At 38.4% G+C, this 25718-nt stretch overlaps 1 protein-coding gene across 7 annotated transcripts in view; it reads right to left on the bottom strand.

The window, feature by feature from the left end:
• The window catches only part of CHIC1 (cysteine rich hydrophobic domain 1), a 113596-nt gene that overhangs the window by 57350 nt on the left and 30528 nt on the right, over positions 1 to 25718 (bottom strand). For 5 of the 7 annotated variants that reach the window (XM_004470802.3, XM_071213007.1, XM_058291623.2 and 2 more), the window contains exon 3: positions 23317 to 23472. The exons of 1 other annotated variant lie outside the window; for it this stretch is intronic. In XM_004470802.3, coding sequence (XP_004470859.1) covers positions 23317 to 23472 — 156 coding nt within the window. Of the gene's footprint in view, positions 1 to 20891; positions 21116 to 23316; positions 23473 to 25718 lie in introns of those variants that run through there. One more of the 7 variants, XM_071213008.1, reaches the window with a different exon arrangement.

The raw sequence follows: 25718 nt of genomic DNA, 5'->3' as shown, positions 1-25718 counted from the left end.
TAGGAAAGCTTATTCACTGTTGCTGGAATGTAGAATGGTACAGCTGTTGTGTAAGACTATTTAGCGGTTCCTAAGGAAGTTAAATATAGACTTGCCATGCAATCCAGAAATGTTAGTGCTATATATATATATATATCCCTAGAAAAACTGAGAGTAAGGTCACAAACATACATCCATATACCAATGTTCATAGAGGCATTGTTTACAATTGCCAAAGGGTGGAAATAACACAGGTGTCCATCAAACAATGAATGGGTAAAGAAATTGTGGTATGTACATATGATGGAATATTATCCAGCTGTAAGAAGTGAATTCATGAGGCAAATGACAACATGGATGTACCTTGAGGACTTTATGTTGAGTGAAGTAAGCCAGACATAAAATGATGAATATTGTATAATTTCACTAATATGAACTAAATATAATCAGCAAACTCATGGAGTTAATAGCTAGAATATAGTTCACCAGAAGATAGAATAAGAATAGAGAACAGAAACCTGAGAATTAATTTGTGCAGAGTTGTTAAAAAAAAAAAAGTCTCCTCAAAATGTTTGGAAATGAAAGAACATTATAGTGTTTGTAATTAACAGTGCTAATATATGGGTATGATAGTGGTTGAAAGGGAAAGTTTAAGGTCATATATATCACTAGAAGGAAAGCTATAAGATGAAACATGGGACTGTATAGCATAGCACACCCTCTTGTGGACAATGTGTATGATTAATAGTGTATATACATAAGAATGTTTTTTTTCTGAAACAGAACAAATGTACATTAATGTTTTAAGATGCTAGTAGTAGGGCGATAGTTGGGCAAAAATACAACCAAAGCAAAGTAGGGACTAGGGAATAGTAATATTTTTTATTTTAATATTCTCCCACCAATGGTATAAAAGAAAGTATGCTAAGTGAAAGGAACCAGATATAAAGTACTACATATTGTTTGAATCTACCTATATAAAATGTAAATATAAATAAATTTATAGAGATGGAAATCGATTAGTAGTTACATATGGAAGGAGAAGGTGAGGGATTGAGAAGTGATTATTATGGGATAGGATGTTTTTCTTTTTGGAGTAATGAAAATGCTCTACTACTGAATACAGTGATGAGGATATCAAAAGCCACCACTTGTACACTTTAGATGGATTGGATGGTTTATGAATATGTTTCAATAAAACTGATTTTAAAAATCAATTTTATTTCTATATACTAGCAATAAACATGTGAAAACCAAAATTAAAAATACAATGCTGCTCATAATGGCTTAAAAACAAAAAATAAACTTAGGTGTAAATATAACAAAATATGTACAGGTCTTTGTGATGGTTATATTGGACCTCTTTCATCATGGAAGGGGCAGCATTTTGTTCTAACTGGAACAGACACATACTCTGGATATGGGTTTGCCTTTCCTGCACACAATGCTTCTTCCAAAACTACCATCTGTGGACTTAGAGAATGGCTTATCCACTGTCATGGTATTTCACACAACACTGCTTCTGATCAAGGAACCCACTTGAAATGAAGGGCGGGAATGGGCACATGCTCATGGAATTCACTGGCCTTACCATGTTCTCCATCATCCTGAAGCAGCTGAATCGACGGCATGGTGGAATAGCCTTCTGAAGACTCAATTACAGGGTCTACTAGGTGGCAATACCTGGCAGTTTTGGACCCCAAAGCTTAGCCTCTGGGGATAACCAAAGAAAAAAACTTTAACACAAGAGTTGGGCAGAACTTATTATTATTTTTTTTTAGCAATTAATTTTATTTTTTATTTATTTTTATTTTTTCTGAAAACTGCTTTATTTATTTTTTTAATTAAAATTATTTATTTTTACAAATTACATTAAAAAAATACGAGGTCCCAATCAACCCCCCCCGGCCCCACATTTTTTATGTTTGCAGACAGGACACAAGGTTGGTTTAAAGCAATTCAGACCCAACTCCCTGTCCTGTGATTTTACTCTTGCTTAAATACCTAAGTTGCTACTTAGCATTTACTTTGATTATGCATTAGCTTTTATGCATATGGATGAACTTACACAGCTAGTTATGTAACAGCATGATTAGTATGTTCAGGAAATCATGGTCGCACACACACTGAGTGATTAAAAAGGGGCGGATAACTTGACCCCGGGTGGGAATTTTAGTATGGTATTAAGCAAGTTGAAGTGAGGACAGTAAGGGACTTTTTCTGCACCAGTCTGGCCAACTGGTTGAAGGTAGTTTTTATACTTTATTGTTTCAACAGGAAGTTTTGACCACCAAAAGTGGAATTTGGCACTAAGAGAGGGTTGCATTTCATTCCTTTCTAATTTATATATAATTCATTCTTTTGTATCTTAGCAACAGGGAGAGAAACAAGTTACTTTCAGGTATTCAGTTATCCTACATCCATCAATTCTTTCCTTCTAGCTTTTGGTGATGTTCTTATCACAGGGGAAAGGAAAGTAGCTCAGATTTTCTGTAATTATTTTCTGCTGTCACTATGGATGTTGATCCCTTAGGAAACTATTTTAAGAAGGTGTTCTGAGGAGGAAAAGCTGGTTTGCTAAAGTTTCCAATTGCTTTTGCAAAAATCATTGTATGCTTGATATGAGTATGGGTGCAACTGTCAAAAGAATTAAGATAATAATTAACGAAGGGAAGCAGCCACTTGGTGAAGTTGGGTGGGTTCTAGAAGGAGAACTTATTTCTCTGTGTTATGACATTATTGGCTTTGTTCTTTAGTTTTTTAATGCTCCCACTTCTTTGGAGAGACTGGTGGTTAAGTATTAGGATGCAGCTGCAGTCCCAGTGAATGCTGTGATTCCTAAAAGGGTAAACAAAGGAATTGTGTTTTCTTTTACCATTTGTGGTGGTACAAGATTTGGAGTTTGTTTTTAAAAAAGTTTGTTGAATTTTGCTTAAGTAGGCTCTCCTGGCCACTGCTTTCAAGGTGGAGATTAACTGAAACATTTCATAGTACAGCTGGTCCAGGCATTATTTGATACTCATTTGCAAATTTACAAAGTACTAACACTTAGTTGTATTGTAGAGGTTTTGGATGACTTGCAAAACAGGTGTGAGGGATGATCGATATTTTCCTTCAAGGTTAGACAATGGTAGGTTTTGTAAGAGAAAGAACAGAATTCGTATCTGGTAGAGTTTTTTTTTTTTTTTTTTCCTTTCTGAATAGGAAATGCAGGTTCCTAACCAGCTCTACTTTATATATATTTACTTCATGCTTAGGTGTGCTTTCTGGTTTAGGACTTTTTTTTTATCTGATGAATCTGATTTGTAAGGTTTTTCTCAGGTAGGATTGACCCAGGACTTGATTTTCTGTAACTTAAGAGAAGAATGAGAGGTTAATAGTACTGTGTAAGGTCCCTCCCATTTAGGTCTAAGCTGATTTTCAGGGTGTATATTTTTTTCAAGAACCTGATCCCTAACTGAGAAGGGGTAGAGAGGCTGGTAAGTTGGGTATGTTAGGTGAATATTTGCATATGTGGGCACAGTGGTGAGGAACTTTTCTAACTCCAAGGCTCACTTATGGAGGGCTCCCTCTAAGCTTATTGGGGAATTGGGTTTTTCCCTCAGCTTGCTTAGAAAGGGTCTTCTGTACATATGCTTGAAAGGACTTAACTCAAGTCCTCTTCTAGGGGCCACTCTGACACAAAGGAGAGCTAGGTTAAGTGTCTCTGTCCATTTTAACCGTTTCTTGATAAATTTTATTTAAGGTTTTCTTTAAAGTATAGTTCATCTTTTCCACCTTTCCTGACTTAGGTTTCCAGACTGCATGCAATTTCTACTTAATTCTGAGACACTGGTTGGCCCCTTGCACCACAGCTGAAATAAAGGAGGTTTATTATCTGACTGAATGGTTTGGGGCAGTCCGAAATTTGGGATGATTTCCTGGACGGGGAACTTAGTTACCATGTGGTGCTGTTTTGTGTGGTAGGGAAAGGCTTTCACTCATTTTGAAAAGGTATTTACAAATATTAAAAGATGCTTAAATTTTTTGTAGTTTTATAATAATGTTTTGGTGACACCTATTTCCTATGCATGTAATATTTTCAACCAGCAAGGCTGCATAGGCCAGCACTATGGTCAAGTGACCTAATTTTCCTAATTTGTATGGTTTGAGGTACAGCCAACAACAGATTATTATTATTTCCCTTTTTGGGCTATAGGGCTTACTGGTCTTTTAATTCTATTCTGAATGTTTACACAGGTTTTGTTATTAGCATTTCAATTGGAGCAGGGGCTATAACCCTAAGGTATTTTGAATTTAAACAGGTTAAGGTTGGAGACAATTTCTTAATTCATTGTTGTAAAGATCCTTTATCGCTTCTTATTTGCCCCTTTCAAAGACTATCCTTTTTATAAGACCTGCATCAGTGGAGTTATAAGGCAGATGGAAAGTTCATAGCTTAAGACTGTGTGAGGTAACCAGTAAATGGAGTTTCTTGGCTATTGTTAAATTGGGCTGGAGCCCAGTATAAGGCACTTACTTTTTTTGGTAGTGATAGCAGCTTGTTGGTTACAACAGTTCCATGGCAGTGTCTGCGGCAGTGAAAGCATAACTTGCAGAGGGGACCAATGTATTGACATCATGCTCCTGGAGTTTGTACTTGGCCAATATGTTCTATTCAGTAAGGTAACTGTTATAGTTGTTGCAGTGAGCATGATGGACACTTGTGGGTGATGTTCACATGTTGTTGGCGAGTAACAGACAGCTGGAACTGCTGCCACAGGGTCTGGTAGCCATGATGTTTGTTTTTTCTTATGGAATCACTTTGCTGCTTCTCAGGTTTCAACGGCATAGTTTCAGATCTTCCTGAGAGTATCTGCCCCAACAATCCTGAGAGGGATGTTAGAGGAGTGGCCAGGGATGTGACAGTTACCTGTCATCGCTGACAGGTGTCTCAGATGTACTTCCACAGATCTCTCCTCCACAGAGGGCAGCCCACAACAGTTTGTTGTTCCTGTTTTGCTTTTAGTATTTGCAATTCACCCCTGGATAGGGATGGTAGTTTTCAAAGTGACCAGACACTATTGGGTTAATTCCTCTGATTGCAACAGAGTGTGGTATGTTGTACACAGTTGCTTTTGCAAGGGGCTACATATGATTTGGCTCCTTTCCACAGCTGGGACTAAAACCCAAAGGGTATTTGCTTAGAATGCTGTCTCTGCCACAAATCTGACCCAAAGTTAATATTGGTGCTGGCTACATCCAATTCCAGGATCAGTTTGGGTTTATCCCCTTTACTGCTAGAGTCTGTGCTATTACTCTCTTTACTTTTATAAATAGCAACTGGGGTCCTCTATTCCCATGTACAACCTTTTGTGATTAACAAAAACATATTTGAGCTAAATGAGGGATGAAGGGTTTCCAGTACTCCCAAATAAGCCCAAAAAGGCCATTAATTGTTTTGGAGTTTTAGGTCAAGCTAAAAGTACACTAAAAGTACAATAAGATACTTTGATAAAAAAAGAATCTCTGCTTTCTATATTAACGTAAGTGCTTATTTAATTTTTTTGGGAAACGGACTTGGCCCAGTGGTTAGGGCATCCGTCTACCACACGGGAGGTCCGTGGTTCAAACCCCGGCCTCCTTGACCCGTGTGGAGCTGGCCCATGTGCAGTGCTGAGGTGCGCAAGGAGTGCCCTGCCAGGCAGGGGTGTCCCCCGTGTAGGGGAGCCCCACGCGCAAGGAGTGCGCCCGTAAGGAGAGCCGCCCAGCGCGAAAGAAAGTGCAGCCTGCCCAGGAATGGTGCCGCCCACACTTCCCCTGCTGCTGACGACAACAGAAGCGGACAAAGAAACGAGACACAGCAAAATAGACACAGAGAACAGACAACCGGGGGAGGGGGGGAATTAAAATAAATAAATCTTTAAAAAAAATTATTTTTGGCTTTTTGAATAGAGTTCTTTTAAGAATTTTTATTTGTTAATTTTATATCATCTGGAGGTATGAAAACATATACTGAACAAACAGACAAACACAAAAGGTTAAGATATAACAACAGAAACATGAAGCTTACTATCAGGTTGGTTGACAAGTAATTGCGGTTTTGCAATATTGAAATCTGTCATTTGATATTGGCATATATCTTAAATAAATATGGTTATATTATACAACATTTTAATGTGCATTTCTCACTTTTTTTTTTTTTTTGCTAATGACTTATTACTTGCTGTATTAGTCAACCAAAGGGGTGCTGATGCAAAATACCAGAAATTGGTTGGTTTTTACAAAGGATATTTATTTGGGGTAGGAGCTTACAGACACCAGGCCATAAAGCATAAGTTACTTTTTTTTTTTCCAAATTCTACTCAATTTATTCATTTTTTAAAAAGATATTACATTAAAAAACTATGAGGTCCCCATTCGCCCCCACCGCCCCCACCCCACCACTCCCCCCACAATAACACTCTCCCCCAATCATCATGTCACATCCATTGCGTCTGGTGAGTACATCTCCGGGCATCGCTGCACCCCATGTTCCGTGTTCTACACCATAGCCCACACTTTATCACGTTCCATCCAGTGGGCCATGGGAGGACATACAACATCCGGCAATTGTCCCTGGAGCACCACCCAGGACAACTCCAAGTCCTGAGAATGCCTCCACATCTCTTCTCTTCCTCCCATTCCCCGTACCCAGCAGCCACCATGGCCACTTTTTCCACATCAATGCCACATTTTCTCGATTATTAACCACAATAGTTCATGAATAGAATATCATTAAGTCCACTCTGATCCTTACTGTATTCCTCCTTCCTGTGGACCTTGGCTTGGTTGTGTCCACTCCACATCTATGTCAAGAGGGGGTTTAGATTCCACATGGATATTGGATGCAATCCTCCTGCTTTCAGTTGTAGGCACTCTAAGCTCCATGGTGTAGTGGTTGACATTCTTCAACTCCATGTTAGCTGAGTGGAGTAAGTCCAATAAATCAGAGTGTAGGAGCTGAAGTCTGCTGAGGTCAGGGCCTGGCTATCATATTGTCAGTCCAGAGATTCAAATCTCCTAGATATATCTTAAGCCCCAGCACCAACTACAATTCCAGTAAAGTAGCATGAAAGGCTTGCGAAAAGAGATCCCATCTGAGTCCAGCTCCATCATGCAGAAACACCAGCTCCAAAGAAGGGCCGACTGGCATGGCAGTGAACCCCATCTGCCATGACCATAGAACCTGTGGGTCTCTTTAGCCCTCAAAATGACCAATATCTGGGGTTGTATCTACTTTATCTGTCTCTGAGACTCTGCTCAGGTGTGCATAAGGGCAATCCTTCTGATAACGTCCAGCATAAGTTACTTTCATCACTAAAGTCTATTTGGAGCAAGATGGCTGCCGACGTCTGGGAGGGTTCAGGCTTCCTGGGTTCCTAAGTTCCTGGGACTTGCTTTTCTCTGTGTTCAAGGTTCCTTTCTTCCAGGGGCTGGCTTCTCTTTCTTCAGTGTGCTGACTTCCCGGGGCTTAAGTCTTCAGCATCAAACTCCAATATTGGAAACCCCAACATCAGAAACCTTCAACTCTGTTCTTTGCCATGCCTTTTATCTGTGAGTCCCTACTCAGCAAGGGGTGGGGACTCAATGCCCTAATCATAACTCAATCATTCTCAGGTATAGATCAGATTACAAGCATAGTTCAATATCTATTTTTTTGGAATTCATAACCATATCAAACTGCTACACTTGCTCTTCATTTTATATTTACTTTAGACTAAGGAAGTGATGTTAGATAAAAAGCAAATTGGAGCAATTTTCTTGAGTTCAAAATGGGTTGTAAAGCAGCAGAAACAACTTGCAACATCAACACACTTGCCTAGGAACAACTAACAAATGTACAGTGCAGTGGTTGTTCAATACCTTTTATAAAGGAGACAAAAGTCTTGAAGATGAGGAGCACAGTGGCTGGCCATCTGAAGGTGACAACAACCAACTGAGAAAAATCATTAAAGCTGATCCACTTAAACTATATGAGAAGTTGCCAAAGAACTAAAACATCGACCATTCTACAGTCGTTCAACATTTGAAGCAAACTGGAAAGGTGATAAAGGTTGATAAGTGGGGGCCTCATGAGTGGAATGGAAATTTAAAAAAATTGTCATTTTTGAAGTGTCATCTTCTCTTATTCAACACAACAACAATGAACCATTTCTCGTTCGGATTGTGACATGCGATGAAAACTGGATTTTATATGACAACCAGTGATGATGACACGTTCAGTGGTTAGACTGAGAAGAAGCTCCAAAGCACTCCCCCAAGCCAAACTTGCACCAAAAAAAGGTCGTAGTCACTGTTCGGTGGTCTGCTGCCCGTCTGATCCGGTACAGCTTTCTGAATCCCAGTGAAACCATTACATCTGAGAAGTATGCTCAGCACATCGATGAGATACATTGAAAACTGCAACAGCTGTCGCCAGCATTGGTCAACAGAAAGGGCCCAATTCTTCTCCACGACATCACCTGACTGCACATTGCAAAACCAACACTTCAAAAGTTGAACAAATTGGGCTACGAAGTTTTGTGTCATCCACCATATTCACCTGACCTCTTGCCAACTGACTACAGCTTCTTCAAATATCTCGACAACTTTTTGCAGGAAAAACACTTCCGCAACCAGCAGGATGCAGAAAATGCTTTCCAAGACTTTGTTGAATCCCAAAGCATGGATTTTTATACTACAGGAATAAACAAACTTATTTCTCATTGGCAAAAAATGTGTTGATTGTAATGGTTCCTATTTTGATTAATAAAGATGTGTTTGAGCCTAGTTATAATGATTTAAAATTCAGGGTCTGAAACTGCAGTTTCTTTGCACCAACATAATAATTTGACTTACAATTTTTACTTACTTGGTATGGTTGTTTCCAAGCTTGCCATAATTTCACATCTTTGAGTTTTACTGCTTTTAAGATCTTTGGGGTTGAAGGGAACTCACAAAGCATTAACCTACAAGTTTTTAGTTTCTTTATTTTTCCACAACTTAAAGAAGATTTGAACATAGGGGACTTTATGCCCATTTTTCTTGCTGTTCACGAAACAAGTTTAATTGCAATATAATGTTAAAATATAAAGACCCATTTTTTGGCCAAATTTTTCTGTCATTTAATGTATACCTAGGTTAAGCTTCATTACCAAAAAATAGTTAATTTATGCTTCTGTAACCCAGATGCCCCCAATCTAGACTGATTTTTCAGGATGCATCTTAGTGGTACGCACTAGGGTACCAATGCCTTGCTCCCCATGGTGGCAGAAAGAGAGAGAGAGAAAAGCCAAAACAAAGGCATAAAATGCAGCAGGCTTACCCTTTAAGGGAGTGAGGGAGTGGGACTCAAACCCATGAAACCTCTCTCATTAATACCAAACCTTTGCTACTTTAGCAAAGGTAAACCAAATGCTAACTCACAGTTAGCAGAAGTCGAAGAGAAATGGCAAAACTGAAACCAAATATCAACTCTTGGTCAGTTAGAAGGAAAAAACAAACAGAAGTAAAAAATAAAGGAATGAACTCATCTACCAAGGGAAGGAGACAAACTGGTTTTCTGTCCTAAACTCGTGAGCCAATTCCATTGGCAACTGGAAAGGGACTCTGCTCTGGGTAACCCCTGAGTTCTTGGTAAAATCCCAAGCAGCTGCTGGAGTCAGGGATGCCCTGGTACAGACAACCCCCTCCACAGTCCACCTTGGAAGTGTTTTCTGGTTACTATTTTTATTTATTTATTTTAGTCCCTTCTTGGTCACTAATTTGTTAGGCCCCAAAGCTGAAACTTTGGGGATAACCAGAAAAAAACTTTAACACAAGAGTTAGGCAAAACTTATATTTATTATGGTTGCAGACAGGAGCCAAGGTTGGTTTAAAGTGATTCAGACCTGACTTCCCATGCTGCAGTTTTACTCTTTCTTAAATACTTAAGTTATTAACACTACTTAGCATTTGCTTTGATTATGCATTATCTTTTATGCATAAGGATGAACACACATAGCTGATTACATATTGTATGATTAGTATGTTCAGGAAATCATGCCTGCACATACACTGCATAATCAGAAAAGGGGCAGATAACTCCACCCTTGGGTGGGAATTTTACTATGTTAATTAAGCAAGTTGAAGTGAGGAGAGTACAGGTCCAGCCAATTGGCTGAAGCTGGTTTTTATACTTTATTGCTTCAATAGGATGATTTTAACCACAAAAAGAAGAATTTGGCACCAAGAGAAGGTTATATTTCATTACTTTCTATTTTACATATAATTCATTCTTTTGTATCTTGGCAACAGCGTAAAAAACAAGTTACTTTCAGGTATTTGGTTATCCTACATCCATCAGCAGGGCTGGGGCAATGTTCTCCAGGAGGCTATGTATTCTATACATCAGCATGCACTCTATGGTGTTGTTTCTCCCACACCCAGGATTATGGTTCCAAGAATTAAGGGGTGGAAATGGGAGCGGCACCACTCACTACTACCCCTAGTATCCACTAGGAAAATTTTTGCTTCTTGCCCCTGAAATTTTAAACTCTGCTGGTCTATAGATCTTAGTTCCGAAGGAAGAATGCTTCCACCAGGAGACACAACAATGATTCCATCGAATTTGAAGTTAAGACTGCCACCTGGCCATATTGGCCTCCTCATGCCTTTGAATCAACAGGCAAAGAAGGGAATTACTGTACTGACTGGGGTGATTGATCCTGACTATCCAGGGGAAATAGGACTGTGACTACACAATGGAAGTAAAGAAAACTTTTTCTGGAATAAGGAGATCCTCTTAGGCATCTCTTAGTACTACAGTGCCCTATGATTAAAGTCAATGGAAAACTCCAACAACTCAAGTAGGCTGGACTACCAATGACTCAGAAAGTTCAGCAGTGAAGATTTAGGTCACCCTACCTAGCAAAGAACTATGGCCAGCTGAGGTGCTTGCTGAGGTAAAGGGAATATGGAATGGGTAATGGAAGAAGGTAGTTATAAATATGAGCTACAACCACATGACCAGTTACAGAAATGAGAACTGTAATGGTTATTAATATTTCTTCCTTGTTTTGTTATGAGTATGTCTGTATATATACATTAAGCAACTATTGTGTTATCCAAAATAACTCAAGTTTGACATAAAAATAAAAAAGGTCCAAAGAGGGTATAAAAAAGGTAAGCTCTGCCTCCCACAGAATCTTTGAACAAACAATAAGAACTGACCAAAACATCTTTCTAAAAGATCCAGAAAACAACGAAAGGACTGCAGTAACAGGGCAAATGCTGACCCTTACCCTCATCAGCTCTGTGCAGAGTCAGCCCACACTCCCAGCATGGATTTTTGGTGCCAGTTTGGGAGGGAGCAGAGTAGCCCTCATGGGCATGCTGAGAGCATATATTTCTAGCACAATCTGTCTGGTGGTGGTCAGAGGGACTCACCATTCCAGAACTTATTCTTTATAGAGAAGGCAGCACAGAGTACTATCCTACAGAATGCTATGGGAGAGCAGTCACGTGGCCACCTGGGGCAAAGTATTGTTGGCAGTAGCACATACAGTACAGTGTGCAGGACCATATGGAAACTATATCCTAGATAAAAAAGACATTTGTATCTGTGTAAATGGGGGAATTCCTAGGGCCACATATACATGCCTGTATGCTTTGGCCCAGAGCTATTCTCTAAACTTACTGTATAAATAAATTCTGAAAAAGAGCACTTGCACAGGTCAATCTGCGAGGACTGGGAAAGATATTTTCTTTTTTTTTTACTTCTATTTTCTTTGCTGCTAGCTCCTGGTATTCAAGGATAGCATTGTCATAACAATAGTAGGATAAAACCTTAAGGAATAGATGCTTTGAAAGTCTAAATTCCAGCAATAACACATTAAAATATCAAAATGCCCAGGTTTCAACAAAAAATTATAATCCCTACAAAAAAACCAAGAAGTGATGTCTCAGGAAAAGGAGATTAAAGTATTAGAAAGCATCAACTAGGAAGACCAGACATGGGACATACCAGTCAAAGACTTTGAAAAAGTGGTCCTAATCATGCTCAAAGAGCTAAAGGAAAACATGAACAAAGAACTAAAGGAAATCAGTAAAATGATAGATGAACACAAAGAGAATACCATTAGAGAGATGGAAATTATAAAAAAGAACCAAACAGAGCAATAACAGAAATTAAAGATTCCCTAGAAAAGTTAAACAGCAGAATGGAGCTGGAAGAAGAATCAGTGAGCGTAAAGATAATATAATTGAAATCATCCAGTCTGAGGAGCAGAAGGAAGAATGAAAAAAAGCAACAGAGCCTGCGGAACCTGTGAGATACCATCAAGCATGCCAAAATACACAATGTGGAAGTCCCAGAAAGAGAAGAAAGAGAGAAAGCATTAGAATACACCTAGTAATAATGCCTTAAAATGTCCCAAATTTAATAAAAGACATGAATATACACATTCAAGATGCTCAACAAACTCCAAATAGGAAAAAACCCATGTAGACCCATGCCACAACATATCATAATCAAAATGGCAAATGCAAAAGATAAAGAGAATACTGAAAGTCACAAACAGAAGCACCATGTCACGTACTAGGGAACCTCAACAAAATTAAGTGCCAATTTTTCATCAGAAAACACAGAGGCAGGAAGGCAGTGGGATGACATATTCAAAGGGCTGAAAACAACAACAAAAAAAACCTGCCAACCAAGAATTCTATATCCAGCAAAATTACCTTTCAAAAATGAGGGAGACTAGAGTGATGTCAACACACTGGTATAAGACATCCCCTGTAAAAATATCCCCTCTAAGCTAATAAAAGGACAATCCCACTTCCTTAGAACTCTGGAAGATGATAGAGACTGGAAAAGGACTCCACAAACACTGAATGAAAGAAAAAGAAATATAATCCCCAAGAACAGGAAGGAAATTTCCATCTCAGACCCACCAGGCCATACCCCTCCCCCTCACTTGGTCGCATGCAGTTTGGGAGTCACATAGGGGCAGGATGGCCTAGGTCCTTCCTGCTGCAGAAATAGACTATACAGTCACTCACAGAAGCTAGTTACAACCCCATGCATATCCAGAAACAGGGACCAAAGTCTTCAGACCTCGGTGGAAATCAAGCCATTAAGTTTTGCTGCATGATGCATACAAATGGACCCCAGGGGGGGAAACGAGAGAAAGAGACCATGGGAGAACTGTTAGCAAGAAATGCATGCACTCAATCCATTTTCTGTTGACTGGACCACCTAACCACAAAGTAGAATTTTCTGGATTGACCTAATCTGGCTCCCCAGCGTGGGATACCCTATTGGGGAAGAAACCAGAGGCAGAAAGGCCTCAAAGAAAAAAAGGGGGGAGGGGACTGAACAGCTGTAAGACAGGATAGGTCTCAGTACTGAAAACTATAAGGAATAGGGGGCACTGAGTGAGGGAAAGAATTTAAACAAATCATAGTATCTGTGTAGGTAATTCTGCACAAAAACAAACATAACAGATCAAGATTCCCAGAGAAAGAAAAGAAGGAAGGATGCTTTCTCCTGGAGCTGAAACAAAGAAGAGTTTTAACACAAAGCCAATCAACAGTAAAACCCTAGACAAGAGAGAGAACCTGATCTTCAAATAGTTTTCTATTTGGAGTTTGTTGAGCTTCATTAAAATAATCAGATGCCCAGACATCAGCAAAATAATACAATTCATATTAAGAAACAGGAAGATATGGCTCAGGCAAGGGAACAAATTAAAACTTCAGAGGAGATGCAGAATTTGGAACAATCTAATAAAAGAAGTTCAAACAAATCCCCTACATCAATTTAAGGATATGAAGGAAAATATGGATATAGAGCTAAAGGATATTAAGACATTGTATGACCATAAAGAAGAATCTTAAAGCATAAAAAGAAACATATTAGAAAGTATGGGAACAAAAGGCATGGTAATAGAGATTAAAAACACTAGAGGCATACAATAGCCGAATTTGAATAGGCAGAAGAAAGAATACATGAAGTGGAAGATAGAATGATTAAAATCATATAGTCAGAAAAACAGATAAAGTAAAGAATACAAAAATGAGGGAGAGAATAAGACATTCCCAGAGAAAAGCAGAGAGAGTTTGTTACCACTAGAAGAACCCTACAAGAGATACTGAAGAGCGTTCTGCAGGTTGAAAGGACAGGACAATAGACAACAGAACAGAGCCACATGGCAAAATAAAGGTCTCTGGCAGGGTTATATATAAATGCCAGTACTACTGTATTTTGGTTTGTAACTCTACTCTTTACTTCCTACAGGATCTAAAAGGCAAATATAAAAATGTAATAATAAATAAGTGGTTTTGGACTCATAATGTATAAATATTTAATTTGAGACGAACTAAAGCAAGGTTGGTGGATGGAGGGGTATATGAACATAGTTTGTGCATACTACTTAAGTTAATTGATACTAAAGCAAATGAGAATGTTAAAGATTTAAGATGTTAAGTTCAAGCCCTATGCTAACTATAAAGAATCTGTTAGAGATTATGCAATATCATACAGACAGAAATTAGAGTACTGGTTTCTAGGGGCAGTGGGCAGGGAGGGAGAATGGAGAGTTCATGTAAAATGAGTATAGGATTTCTGTTCAAGGAAATTGCTAAGTTTTAGTGATGTAAGGTGGTGAAGGTATCGTAACATATTGAATATGATTAATCCTACTGAATGGTATGCTTTGGTTTAGACAGGAAAGTTAATTTTGTGTATATGTTCCAACAATAAAGAAAGAGCTACTAAAGAAACAATGACAATTAAATGGAATATGTAATCCTGAATGGAATTTAACAAGAGAGGAGGGAAGGCTCTAAAGGACATTTTAAAAATTTCATATTGAGACATATAAAAAATTGGAATATAGATTGTAAGCTTTGTACCAATGTTAAATTTTGGATAACTTAGGTGTATACATAATTAAATATCCTTGTTCTTAGGAAATGTACATGGCAATATTAAGTGCTGAATGTTTAAAGATTATAATATTATACAACCTACCCTCCAGAGTTCAAAAAATGGATTGATAAATAGATAAATGGATAGACAGATGGATGGATGGACTGATAGACTGATAGGCAGATGGATAAAATGATATGGCAAATGTGGCAAAATGTTAAAATTGGTGGATCTGGGTATCTGGGGGGATGGAGTTCCCTATATTGGGTTTGTATTATTTTTTGTACATGTCTTGTGAGTTTGAAAGTATTTCAAAATAAAAAATTTAAAATTAAAAAAAGGAAACTTCAAAAGGAAGGCTATGACCCTAATCTATGCACTAGGTTTATAAAATTCTATCTCAGCCCAAAGCACAGGATATATTTTATGAACAGCATGAATAAAAGGCCTAAATTATATAGAGCCTACAGGTATTCTGCCTAAATCTATTTGTCCCTCCTTTCACAGATGATTTTCTTTTCCATGTGTTATTATTATTCTCAGGCTTTTGTTTCTGTCATATTCCTTTTTCCTTCTTTTTATAATTAGGTGCAAAAAGATGGAAAATCAAACAAGACAGTGAACTGGTTAAATAATTTCTAACTTCTAAAACAATGTCTTATTCATAATGAGAGACTGATAAATATTTCTTTCTCTCTGAATATTCCTCTTAATTTAGCATAATTTTAAGCAAAAAGGTAAGGGAAGGTAAATGGTAAAGTAATTTCAAATTTAAGGATGGTTCCAGGCCTGAAAATTGCCTATAATATCACAATTGTTTCTGTGGTAGATGTAAAAGTTGGGTAGGTACAAAATTCACTTAATAAATCATATAGTTTTGGAATTCTACGAGAGCCAAGAGAGACTAGGGTGAGCTCACTGTATCCCAATATATATTCCTGTTCACTGTCATCTAGTTTGCTAGAAAAAATATCCATGAATTATACTGGTTAAAAATAATTTATAAGGCAGATTGTTTAAACAGAAGTTCTTTTCTTGGAAACCTTTTACAATCATAGTTCATATAGCAACCTTGCTAAATAGGATAGAGTAATCACATTACCTCCATTTTATTTTGTGGAAAAACAGAGACATGACTTCCATAAAGCTGAATACACATCCTGCATAAAGCAGGAAAGCAAACTAAGGGCCAAATCTAGCCTGCTGCCTTTTTTATATAAATAAAGTTTTATTGGAATACAGCAATGGTCATTTGTTTACATATTGTCTATGGTGGCTTTCATACTACAACGTCAGAGTTGTATAGTTGCAACAGAGGACACATGGCCCAAAAAGCTTAACTACTCACTGATTCTGTGTATTAATCTGCCAAATGGATGCTGATGCAAAGTACCAGAAATCGGTTGGCTTTTATAAAGGGGGTATATTTGAGGGTAAAAGCTTACAGTTTCAAAGCCAAACCAAGGCTTCAGCAGAGATGCTTTCTCACCAAAGTCAGCTACTGTTATCCCGGTGTGTTGTCACGTGGTGAAGAAAGATGGCTGCTGATCTCTGCTAGGTTTCAGCCTTCCCCTCTTGGCTTCCTCTCTTAGGCTCAGCTGCTCTGCTTTCTTCCAATTTCAGCTGCAAGCTGGCATCGGGCTTGTCTCTTAGGTCTTTCTCACTCTCCTGGCATAGCGCTTGTTTCTTTCTGGGCCTTCTATATCAGCCTTGGCCATTCTGCTGTCTTCCCAATTTCAGCTGTAAGCTTTCAGGCAAAATGGCTCATTGTCCCTGGGGCCTCAGCTGTTTGAGCCTTCTCCTTTCTATCACATGACAGGATAAAAAATGACAGCTCTCTCTTCCTGTGTGTCTGTGTGAATGTCTGCTTATATTAGACCGAAGAAGGGGGCAGGGATTCAGCTAAATCAAAAGCCCTAATCTTAACAGGTAATCAAAGACACCTCAGCTGAATTTAATGCAATCAAAGGTTATCACATCCAGAGGAATAGATTAATTTACAAACATAATCTTTCTCCTTTTGGGATTCATAAAATCATCTCACACTGCCACATCCTGTAAGAAAATGTTTGCAGACTCCTGCTAGAGAATTAAAACTGAGGACCAAATGTTTATCATACCACTTATTGTAATGTTTCTCCTTTCACAATCAAGAAATTAGACCTAAGAAACAAGGTGTAGTCAAGAGATTACAGTGTCACAAAGACAAAAATAAAAACAAAAGAACTGGATTATTTTTCTGTTGTGCCATTTACTGTGAAGCCCTGGAAAAGTAACTTCACCTCTCTTTGCCTAATTTCCCACATCCATAAAATAAGACATTTGGGCTATGTGTGTAATATTCCTTTCAACTAAAGGATTATGTTCAGTTCAATATATTTTACAGATAGGAAAGTAGTAATGCAGGCAGAAAAGTTCTTAAATTGTGTGTTTTACTTTTTATTTCTCCAAAGAGACTGAAAATCAGTTAGGTTCCTTAAAATCATTACAACTACCTTATAAAGTATAGTGGCTTGGAGCATTGTACCCCAGAAAAACATGTTCTAAACTGTAATCTATTCCTGTGGTTGTAGAAACATTGTAAATAAGATCTGTTCAAGATGTTACTTCAGTTATGGTGTGGTCCAAATGAATCAGGCTGGGCTTTAATCTGGATTACTTAAATCCTTTATAAGAAGAGTGAAAGACAGAGAAAAAAGCCACAGGGAGCAGCCAGAAACTGAATGACCAATGAACCTGGAAGAGAAGGGAGAAGCCAGGAGAGGCTACCAAGTGCAATGCTATGTAAGAAAAAAGCCAAAGACCAGGGATCATGGCAGCCCAACCCAAAATGTCAGTCTTCTGGGAGAAAGCATCACCTAGATAATGCCTTGATTTTAGACTTCTCCTAGCCTCTAAACTGAGAGTCAATAAATTCCCAGTGTTTAAAGCAAACCCACTGCATGCTATTTGCTTTGGCAGCCAGGAACTAAAACACCAAGTAGTAATATGATTTTATAGGAGAGGAAACTGAAGTTGCAAAAAAAAGAGTGACTTGCACAAGGATACTAGCTTTTGCTTAATGTTTCATTGTCTAGCATACTATTAAGAATATGACATGTACATATTCAGGAGCTAAGGGCAAGGCATATAATGGAAATGGACGAAGTGGTCTGAGTGGTTCTGTGCTGAATTAGAGATGGCAATGTTCTATCGGAAGGGAGTAGCCACCATTCAGCTAGAGCCAACTGCTGACACATGAATATGTGGATCCAGTACTTGTAGATCTTTAGATTTTTCAAGAGAGGTTGGATTTTATTTTAAACATCCTAATTTTAAATGCCGACAATTGATTCAAATGTTTAAATACAAAGTGGGCTGGATTTGGCCCGTGGGATGACAGTTTATGACTTTTGTACTAAATAAATTTTTGCTTGACAGGTGTTACTTCAGTATAAACTCTTTTTTTATTTTTTATTTTATTTTTTTAATTCATTTTTTAAAATATTACATTCAAAAAATATGAGGTCCCCATGTACCCCTCACCCCACTACTCCCTCCATAGCAACATTCTCATCCATCATCGTGACACATTCATTGCATTTAGTGAATACATCTCTGAGCATCGCTGCACCTCATGGTCAATGCTCCACATCAGAGCCCACACTCTCTTGCGTTCCATCCAGTGGGCCATGGGAGGATCTACAATGTCCGGTAATTGTCCCTGCAGCACCACCCAGGACAATTCCAAGTCCCAAAAACGCCTCCACATCTCATCTCTTCCTCCCATTCCCCACACCCAGCAGCCACCATGGCCACTTTTTCCACACCAATGCCACATTTTCTTCGATTACTAACCACAATAGTTCATGAATAGAATATCAGTAAGTCCACTCTAATCCATAGTCTATAGTATAAACTCTTAATTAAACAAAGTAATGGGGAAACGGACTTGGCCCAGTGGTTAGGGCGTCTGTCTACCACATGGGAGGTCCGCGGTTCAAACCCCGGGCCTCCTTGACCCGTGTGGAGCTGGCCCATGCGCAGTGCTGAGGCACGCAAGGAGTGCCATGCCACGCAGGGGTGTCCCCCATGAAGGGGAGTCCCACGCGCAAGGAGAGCGCCCGTAAGGAGAGCCGCCCAGCGTGAAAGAAAGTGCAGCCTGCCCAGGAATGGCGCCACCCACACTTCCCATGCCGCTGACGACAACAGAAGCAGACAAAGAAACAAGACGCAGCAAAAAAACACAGAGAACAGACAACCAGGGGAGGGGGGGATTAAATAAATAAATAAATCTTAAAAAAAAAAAAGCCCAAAGTAATGGGGGATAAGGAGAGATCACAGCATCAGTATTAATCTCATTTTCTACAGAATATTCTTTCAGAACACTAATAACAAAATCAAATAATTGAAAAAATGGCTTCTGTTTCAGACTTTCTGTGGAGGTATTAATAAACAGGTAAAGATTAACTAGGCCATCAGCAAGAAAGACAGATCCTAGATAATATTAAAACCAAAAATTCTGTTCTTAAGTGATTGAGATAGGCTTTATTTGCAGAATAGACCATCTAAATCATGAATTAATTCATATTGAGGCTTTAAAAATAATAGAGGTCCCGAAAGTATTGAAAGCAGGGGCTCAAGCAGATATTTGCACAACAATGTTCATAGCGCCATTATTCACAATTGTCAAAAGATCAAGCAACTCAAGTGTCCATCAACCAATTAATGGATAAATAAAATGTGGTAATATACATACAATGGGATATTATTCAGCCATAAAAAGAAACAGAGTCTTGATACACATGAAAATATGGATGAACCTTAAAGACATGAAATAAGCTAGGTACAAAAGGATAAATATTTTATGATCTCACTGATTTGAAACAATTAAAATAATTAAACTCATAGTCAGAGTCCAGAATATATGTTACCAGGGGATGGGTTGGGGAATAGGGAAAAGGATTAAAATGACTACAAAGTACCAGTTAGCAATGCCACTAGAAAAAGACCTTGACCAAAAGGGGGAAAGGGTAAAGACAAATGAGTTCATATGGCTAAGACACTTCAAAGTCGGGAGGTCATTCCAGAGGTTATGCTGTAGGCAGGACAGACAGCCCATGAGTTTGGTGCCCTGTCCGTGGGCCCTACTTTAGAATTTATGCTCCCCAGTATGACAGAGTTAGACTCAGTTGTGGTTTCCCTACAAATGGCTCTTCTGCCCCTTCTATTTGAAGCTATAGTTAGTACTAGAGTTGATAGGTGTATGTCCAAGAGACTTAAATCTTTGGGCTGTCTCTGTACCAGTTGGGCCCTGAATCTCAAAAGAGTTGCAACACCTACTCTCCAGTTCATTGGACTTACCCAGGACAACTAACAAGAAGATGACGATTGACAATGACCATCTCAAGGAACAGAGAGAGTCTGCAACTGCAATCAAAATAGTCCCATCCATCTGCCCCATGGAATCTAAGCCTCCTCTCAAGTAGAGGTGGAGCGGGCATCACCATCACAGTATCCTTAGGATTGGGGAATGAACGATGAACTAGAATGAACTTAGAGTTATTCTACTATAGACTTATTGTTATTCTAGCAGTGGAAGAACGTTTTTGTTTTTTTAAATTTTATTTTTTTTATTATTTTTTAAAAAGCTGCATGGATCACACAAAATGTTACATTAAAAAATATGAGGTTCCCATATACCCCACTCCCAACACCCCCCTACTCCTCCCACATCAACTTCTTTAATAAGTGTGGTACATTCATTGCATTTGATGAGCACATTTTGGAGCATTGCCACACAGCATGGATTATAGCATATGTTGTAGTTTACACTCTCTCCCAGTCCGTACAGTAGGTTATGACACGATACACAGTGTCCTGCATCTGTCCCTGCAATATCATTCAGGAAACTTCAAGTCCCAAAAATGCCCTAATATCAAACTTCTTTTTCCCTCTCCTTGCCTTCAGCAACTTCCGTGGCCACTATCTCCACATCAATGATATAATTTCTTCCATTGCTAGAGTCACAATATTTCTATATTAGAATACTAATAAGTCCACTCTAGTTCATATTTTATTCCACCATCCTGAAGACACTGGGATGGAGATGTCCACTCCACCTCTAAATCAAGAAGGGCCTTAGCACTCACATGGCTGATGGATGGAATTCTCCTGCTTGCAGCTGTAGACTTTCTTGGTTCCCTGGTATGGTTGTTGATCATCCTCAACTCCCCGGTAGCTGACCTGGGTAAGTCCAACAAACCAGAGAGTAGGTGTTGCAACTCTGCTAAGGTTCAGGGCCCAGTTGGCATATAGACAGTGCAATGGAAGAACTTTTATCATTGATGTTGAGGCAGTGGCCACTGGAGGTTCTGAGGGGAGGGAGAGGGAAAAACAGGTGTAATTTGGGGGCACTTTCTGGACTTGGGAATTGTCCTAAATGGCATTGCAATGACACATACATAAAAGATATATCTTTTAATAATTTACAAAAATGTGCAGAAGAGAGTGTGAACTACGATGTAAACTATAATCTACGCTTAGTGGCAATGCTCCAAAATGTATTCATCAATTGTAACAAACATACCACACTAATGAAAGATGTTGTTAATGTGGGAAAACGTAGGAGGGCTAGAGAGAGGGGCATATGGGAATCCCCTATATTTTTTATGTAACATTTACGTAATCTAAGTTTCTTTTTTTTAAAGAAAAAAAGTATATTTTGAAAATGTACAGGTTTCCTATTTGGAATGATGGAAATGCTTTGGTAATGGATGTTGGTGATGGTAACATAACATTATGAATTCAATTAACAGCACCAAAATATATATCTGAATATGATATAAGGGGAAATATTAGATTGTATATATTGTAACAGAAAAAAAAATAAAATCCAAGGAATTACACTACAGAAACAATGAACCCTGAGTTAAATCATGGACTTTAATTAATAGTACAATTATAAAAATGTGTTATGATCAACTGTAACAAATGCTCTACACCAAGGCAAGGTATTGATAGTGTGTTGGTATGTGGGAATCCTGTGTTTTATGCATGATTGTTCTGTAAACCCAGAACTTCTTTAATAAAGGAAAAAATATATTTAAAATGGGGATGGGTAAAGGAATTATTGATTTTAATATTTTATGCTTTACAAGTTTTATTTTGAAATAATTTCAAACATACAGGACTGTTGCAAAAATAATATAGTACCCATACAGAGATCTCAAACATTCCCACCACCCCAGATACCCAAATCCACCAATTTTAACATCTTGCAATATTAACATCTTGCAACATTTTTTTAACATTCCATCCCATTCTATTTCATTCCATCCATGCTATTTCCTTCCTTCCTCCCTCCCTCCCTTCCTTCCTTCTATCCAGAACATTTTAGAGTAGGTTGTATACATCATGATTCTTGAACATATTGAAAAAATGTAAGATATGACAGTTAAGAAAATAAATTTATCCTATTATTTTTAACTTATAGAAAGCCATTTGGGAATACTGTCCATGTTTTGACAAATAATAAACTAATCTCTATTTAAAGTAAAGCTCTCATCAATTGGTAATTACCAAAAGAATAAATAAATGCTTTAACTTTTCCATTTTAAAAGTCACATGGTTATGGGTATTTTATTATTTGACTTTCTGAAGTAAACATTAAGGAAGATAGGAGAAGGAAGGAAAGAAAAAATAATGAGTACTTCTTGGGTATAATTTTTGCCCTTTAAGAAACAATTGTACCATTAATTATTCCTCCCCAAGGTGCTGTAATTTTCAATGGTGTTCTGTGGGCTAATTATTATTTAAAAGCTTAAATGAAATCATCAGTGTGGTACAGGGAAAGAATTTTAGGAAAAATGAATTAATTTTCCTCATCGGCTTCCATTAAAATTTCTAAAGATATCTTCCCATTGGGCAAAAAAATCCAGAGAGTAAAATGAAAATTTAAAGAGATTAAAATAGTAGTGTTAAACTCAAATCCAAGACATAAATAGTACTGCTATATTAGCAAGTTATTGTAACATGTTCAAAACTAAGCAAGATTTTCACCCTGACTTTGTTGGTTACACTCATTTCTGCCTTTCTCTGGATCAGAAGGAGCTCTCCCATATAACTGTAGCTGGAAATATCTTACATTACAGATTTGGGTTTTCATAAGTAAATTCCACTTACATGTGTATTTACTTATGTACTCCTCTTACATTGCATTTGTTTAAAATGATGGTAACCCATATTAAGTGATAAGAGTTGATAATGGTTGGTGAAATTACTTAATTTCTCTGTCCCTGAGTTTCCTTATCTTTAAAATGAAGATTAGCATTGTTATAAAAATTAAATACATCATGTAAAATACTTGGAAATTGTTCTTGGCACATAGTTAAGTGCTCAATAATCGTTATCTCTTATTGTTATTATACAATAAAATGGTTACTTACTCTCTTGTTGAGACAAACAACAGGCCACAGGCTGCAGCCCAGTGTGCAACAGCAGCAGAGGCAACCACATAGCAGCCATTTCACATTGACTGGGAGAGCTTTTTTCAAACATGCATTTACACGCCCAATGCTGGTCTTAAATTCTTCTGGGGCTACCTGCAATAAAGGGCATTCTCTTTAAAAGTTTGTGGGCTCCTTGTCCCAAATTATTTCTACACTTAAGGAAAATGATTGTCTTATTAATTAATATAAATATTTTAATCATTTACAAATATCTAAATATATTTCTGTCCCATCTCCCCTGTAAATACAGATGAAACATAGTATTGGATGATATTTTCAAAAGCAACTTTCTGAAATGACCAACAATGAAATAACAATAACACTGATGATAAATGATATCCATCAGGTAGTTTTCTCACCAGTTACTCTCATTATTCATTATTATAGCAATAATATTTAGTCTCCTTTTACTTACCTTGACTAAAAGGTAAGTAGAATTAGAAGCATACTTTAGGATGGAGGAACGGAGTATGGATTAGAGTGGACTTGCTGGTATTCAACTATAGAATTATTGTGGCTCTGGTGGTGGAGGAAACTGTATCACTGGTGTGGAGACAGTGGCCACAGGGTTTGCTGGGGGCAGGGAGGAAGAGGTGTGATATAGGGGCCTTTTTTGGACTTGGAGTTGTCCAGGATGGTAATGCAGGGACAAATGCGGGATATTATGTATCCTGCCATAACCCACTGAATGGACTGGGGGAGAGTGTAAACTATAATGTAAAGTATAGTCCATGCTGTGTAGCAGGGCTCCAAATGTACTCATCAAATGCAACAAATGTGCCACACTGATGAAAGAATTCGTGATGTGGAAGGAGTGGGGGGAGGGGTGAGGGAGTGGGGGTATATGGGATCCTCATATTTTTTAATGTAACATTTTGTATGATCTATCCTAAAAAATCTATTAGAAAATAGTAAATTTAAAAAAGAAACAATAAAAACTCAAATACTACAAGAAATGGAATTAAAAATAGACCTTCCCAGGGAAACGGACTTTGGCCCAGTGGTTAGGGCGTCCGTCTACCACATGGGAGGTCCGCGGTTCAGGCCCCGGGCCTCCTTGACCCGTGTGGAGCTGGCCCAAGCGCAGTGCTGATGCGCGCAAGGAGTGCCGTGCTACACAGGGGTGTCCCCCGCGTAGGGGAGCCCCACGCGCAAGGAGTGCACCCATAAGGAGAGCCGCCCAGTGCGAAGGAGGGAGCAGCCTGCCGAGGAATGGCGCCGCCCACACTTCCCGTGTTGTGTCGCTGACAACAGCAGAAGCGGACAAAGAAACAAGACGCAGCAAAAAGACACAGAAAACAGACAACCGGGGGAGGGGAGGGGAATTAAATAAATAATAAAAAAAAAAATAGACCTTCCCAAAATTCCTGGATTTTTTTTTTATTTTTAAAGAAGCTTTGGATTACATAAATGTTACATAGAAAATATAGGGATTCCCATAGACCCCATCATCCCCTCTCCCTCCCACAGTTTCGCCGATTAATAATATCTTTCCTTTGTGTGGTACATTTGTTATTATATAATTGACGTACACGTATTGATGCATTGCTACTAACCAAGGCCGATAGTTTAGATTATGGTTTACACTTTGCATCACACATTTTATAGGTTTTAATAAGATGTATAATGGCCTGTACCCATCATTGCAATATGGTGCAGAACAATTCCAAAGTCCCCAAAATACGCTATGTTATACCTATTCTTCCCTTTCCCTCCCCTCAGAACCTCTGGTGACCGCTGTCTTTATATCAATGATGCAAATTCTTCCATTACTAGAATAACAGTCTACTTTAGTCCATAGCTGCATCCCCTCCTTATGTTTGTTCATTCCTCAACCTTGAGGATTTGGGGATGGTGATGACTGCTCTGTTTCAGACTGAGAGGGGGCTTAGATTCCATGGGGCAGAGGGATGAAACTATCTTGTCTGCAGTTGTAGATACTCTCCTTTTTGGAATGAGCATTGTCCATCACCCTTTTGTTGGTTGTCCTGTGTGAATCTGATGAATTGGAGGGTAGGTGTTGGCTGCAACTCTGCTGAGATTCAGGGCTCAACCAGCATATGACAGCCAAAAGATTTAAGTCTCTGGGACATATATTTAATGGGTATAGTGCTAATTATAGGTTAAATAAAAGAGGCAGAAGAACCATATGTAAAAAATTTATAAATGAGTATAAGTCTGATATATTAGGGAGATAGGCTATCAAATATTACAAGATAAGGTCCACCAATGGCGTGCTGATTTCCTGGGGTTGGCTGCCCTGCCTGTAGTATCTAGATGGCTCTAGAATCTCAGGAGCACCCCTGTTGAGGTACTGTTTTCTATGGCAGTTATTGAGA

The sequence above is a fragment of the Dasypus novemcinctus genome, chromosome X, assembly GCF_030445035.2.
Source record: "Dasypus novemcinctus isolate mDasNov1 chromosome X, mDasNov1.1.hap2, whole genome shotgun sequence".
NCBI lineage: Eukaryota > Metazoa > Chordata > Mammalia > Cingulata > Dasypodidae > Dasypus > Dasypus novemcinctus.
The sequence above is the reverse complement of the archived record's forward strand: the minus strand, read 5'-3'. Positions and strand labels throughout refer to the sequence as shown.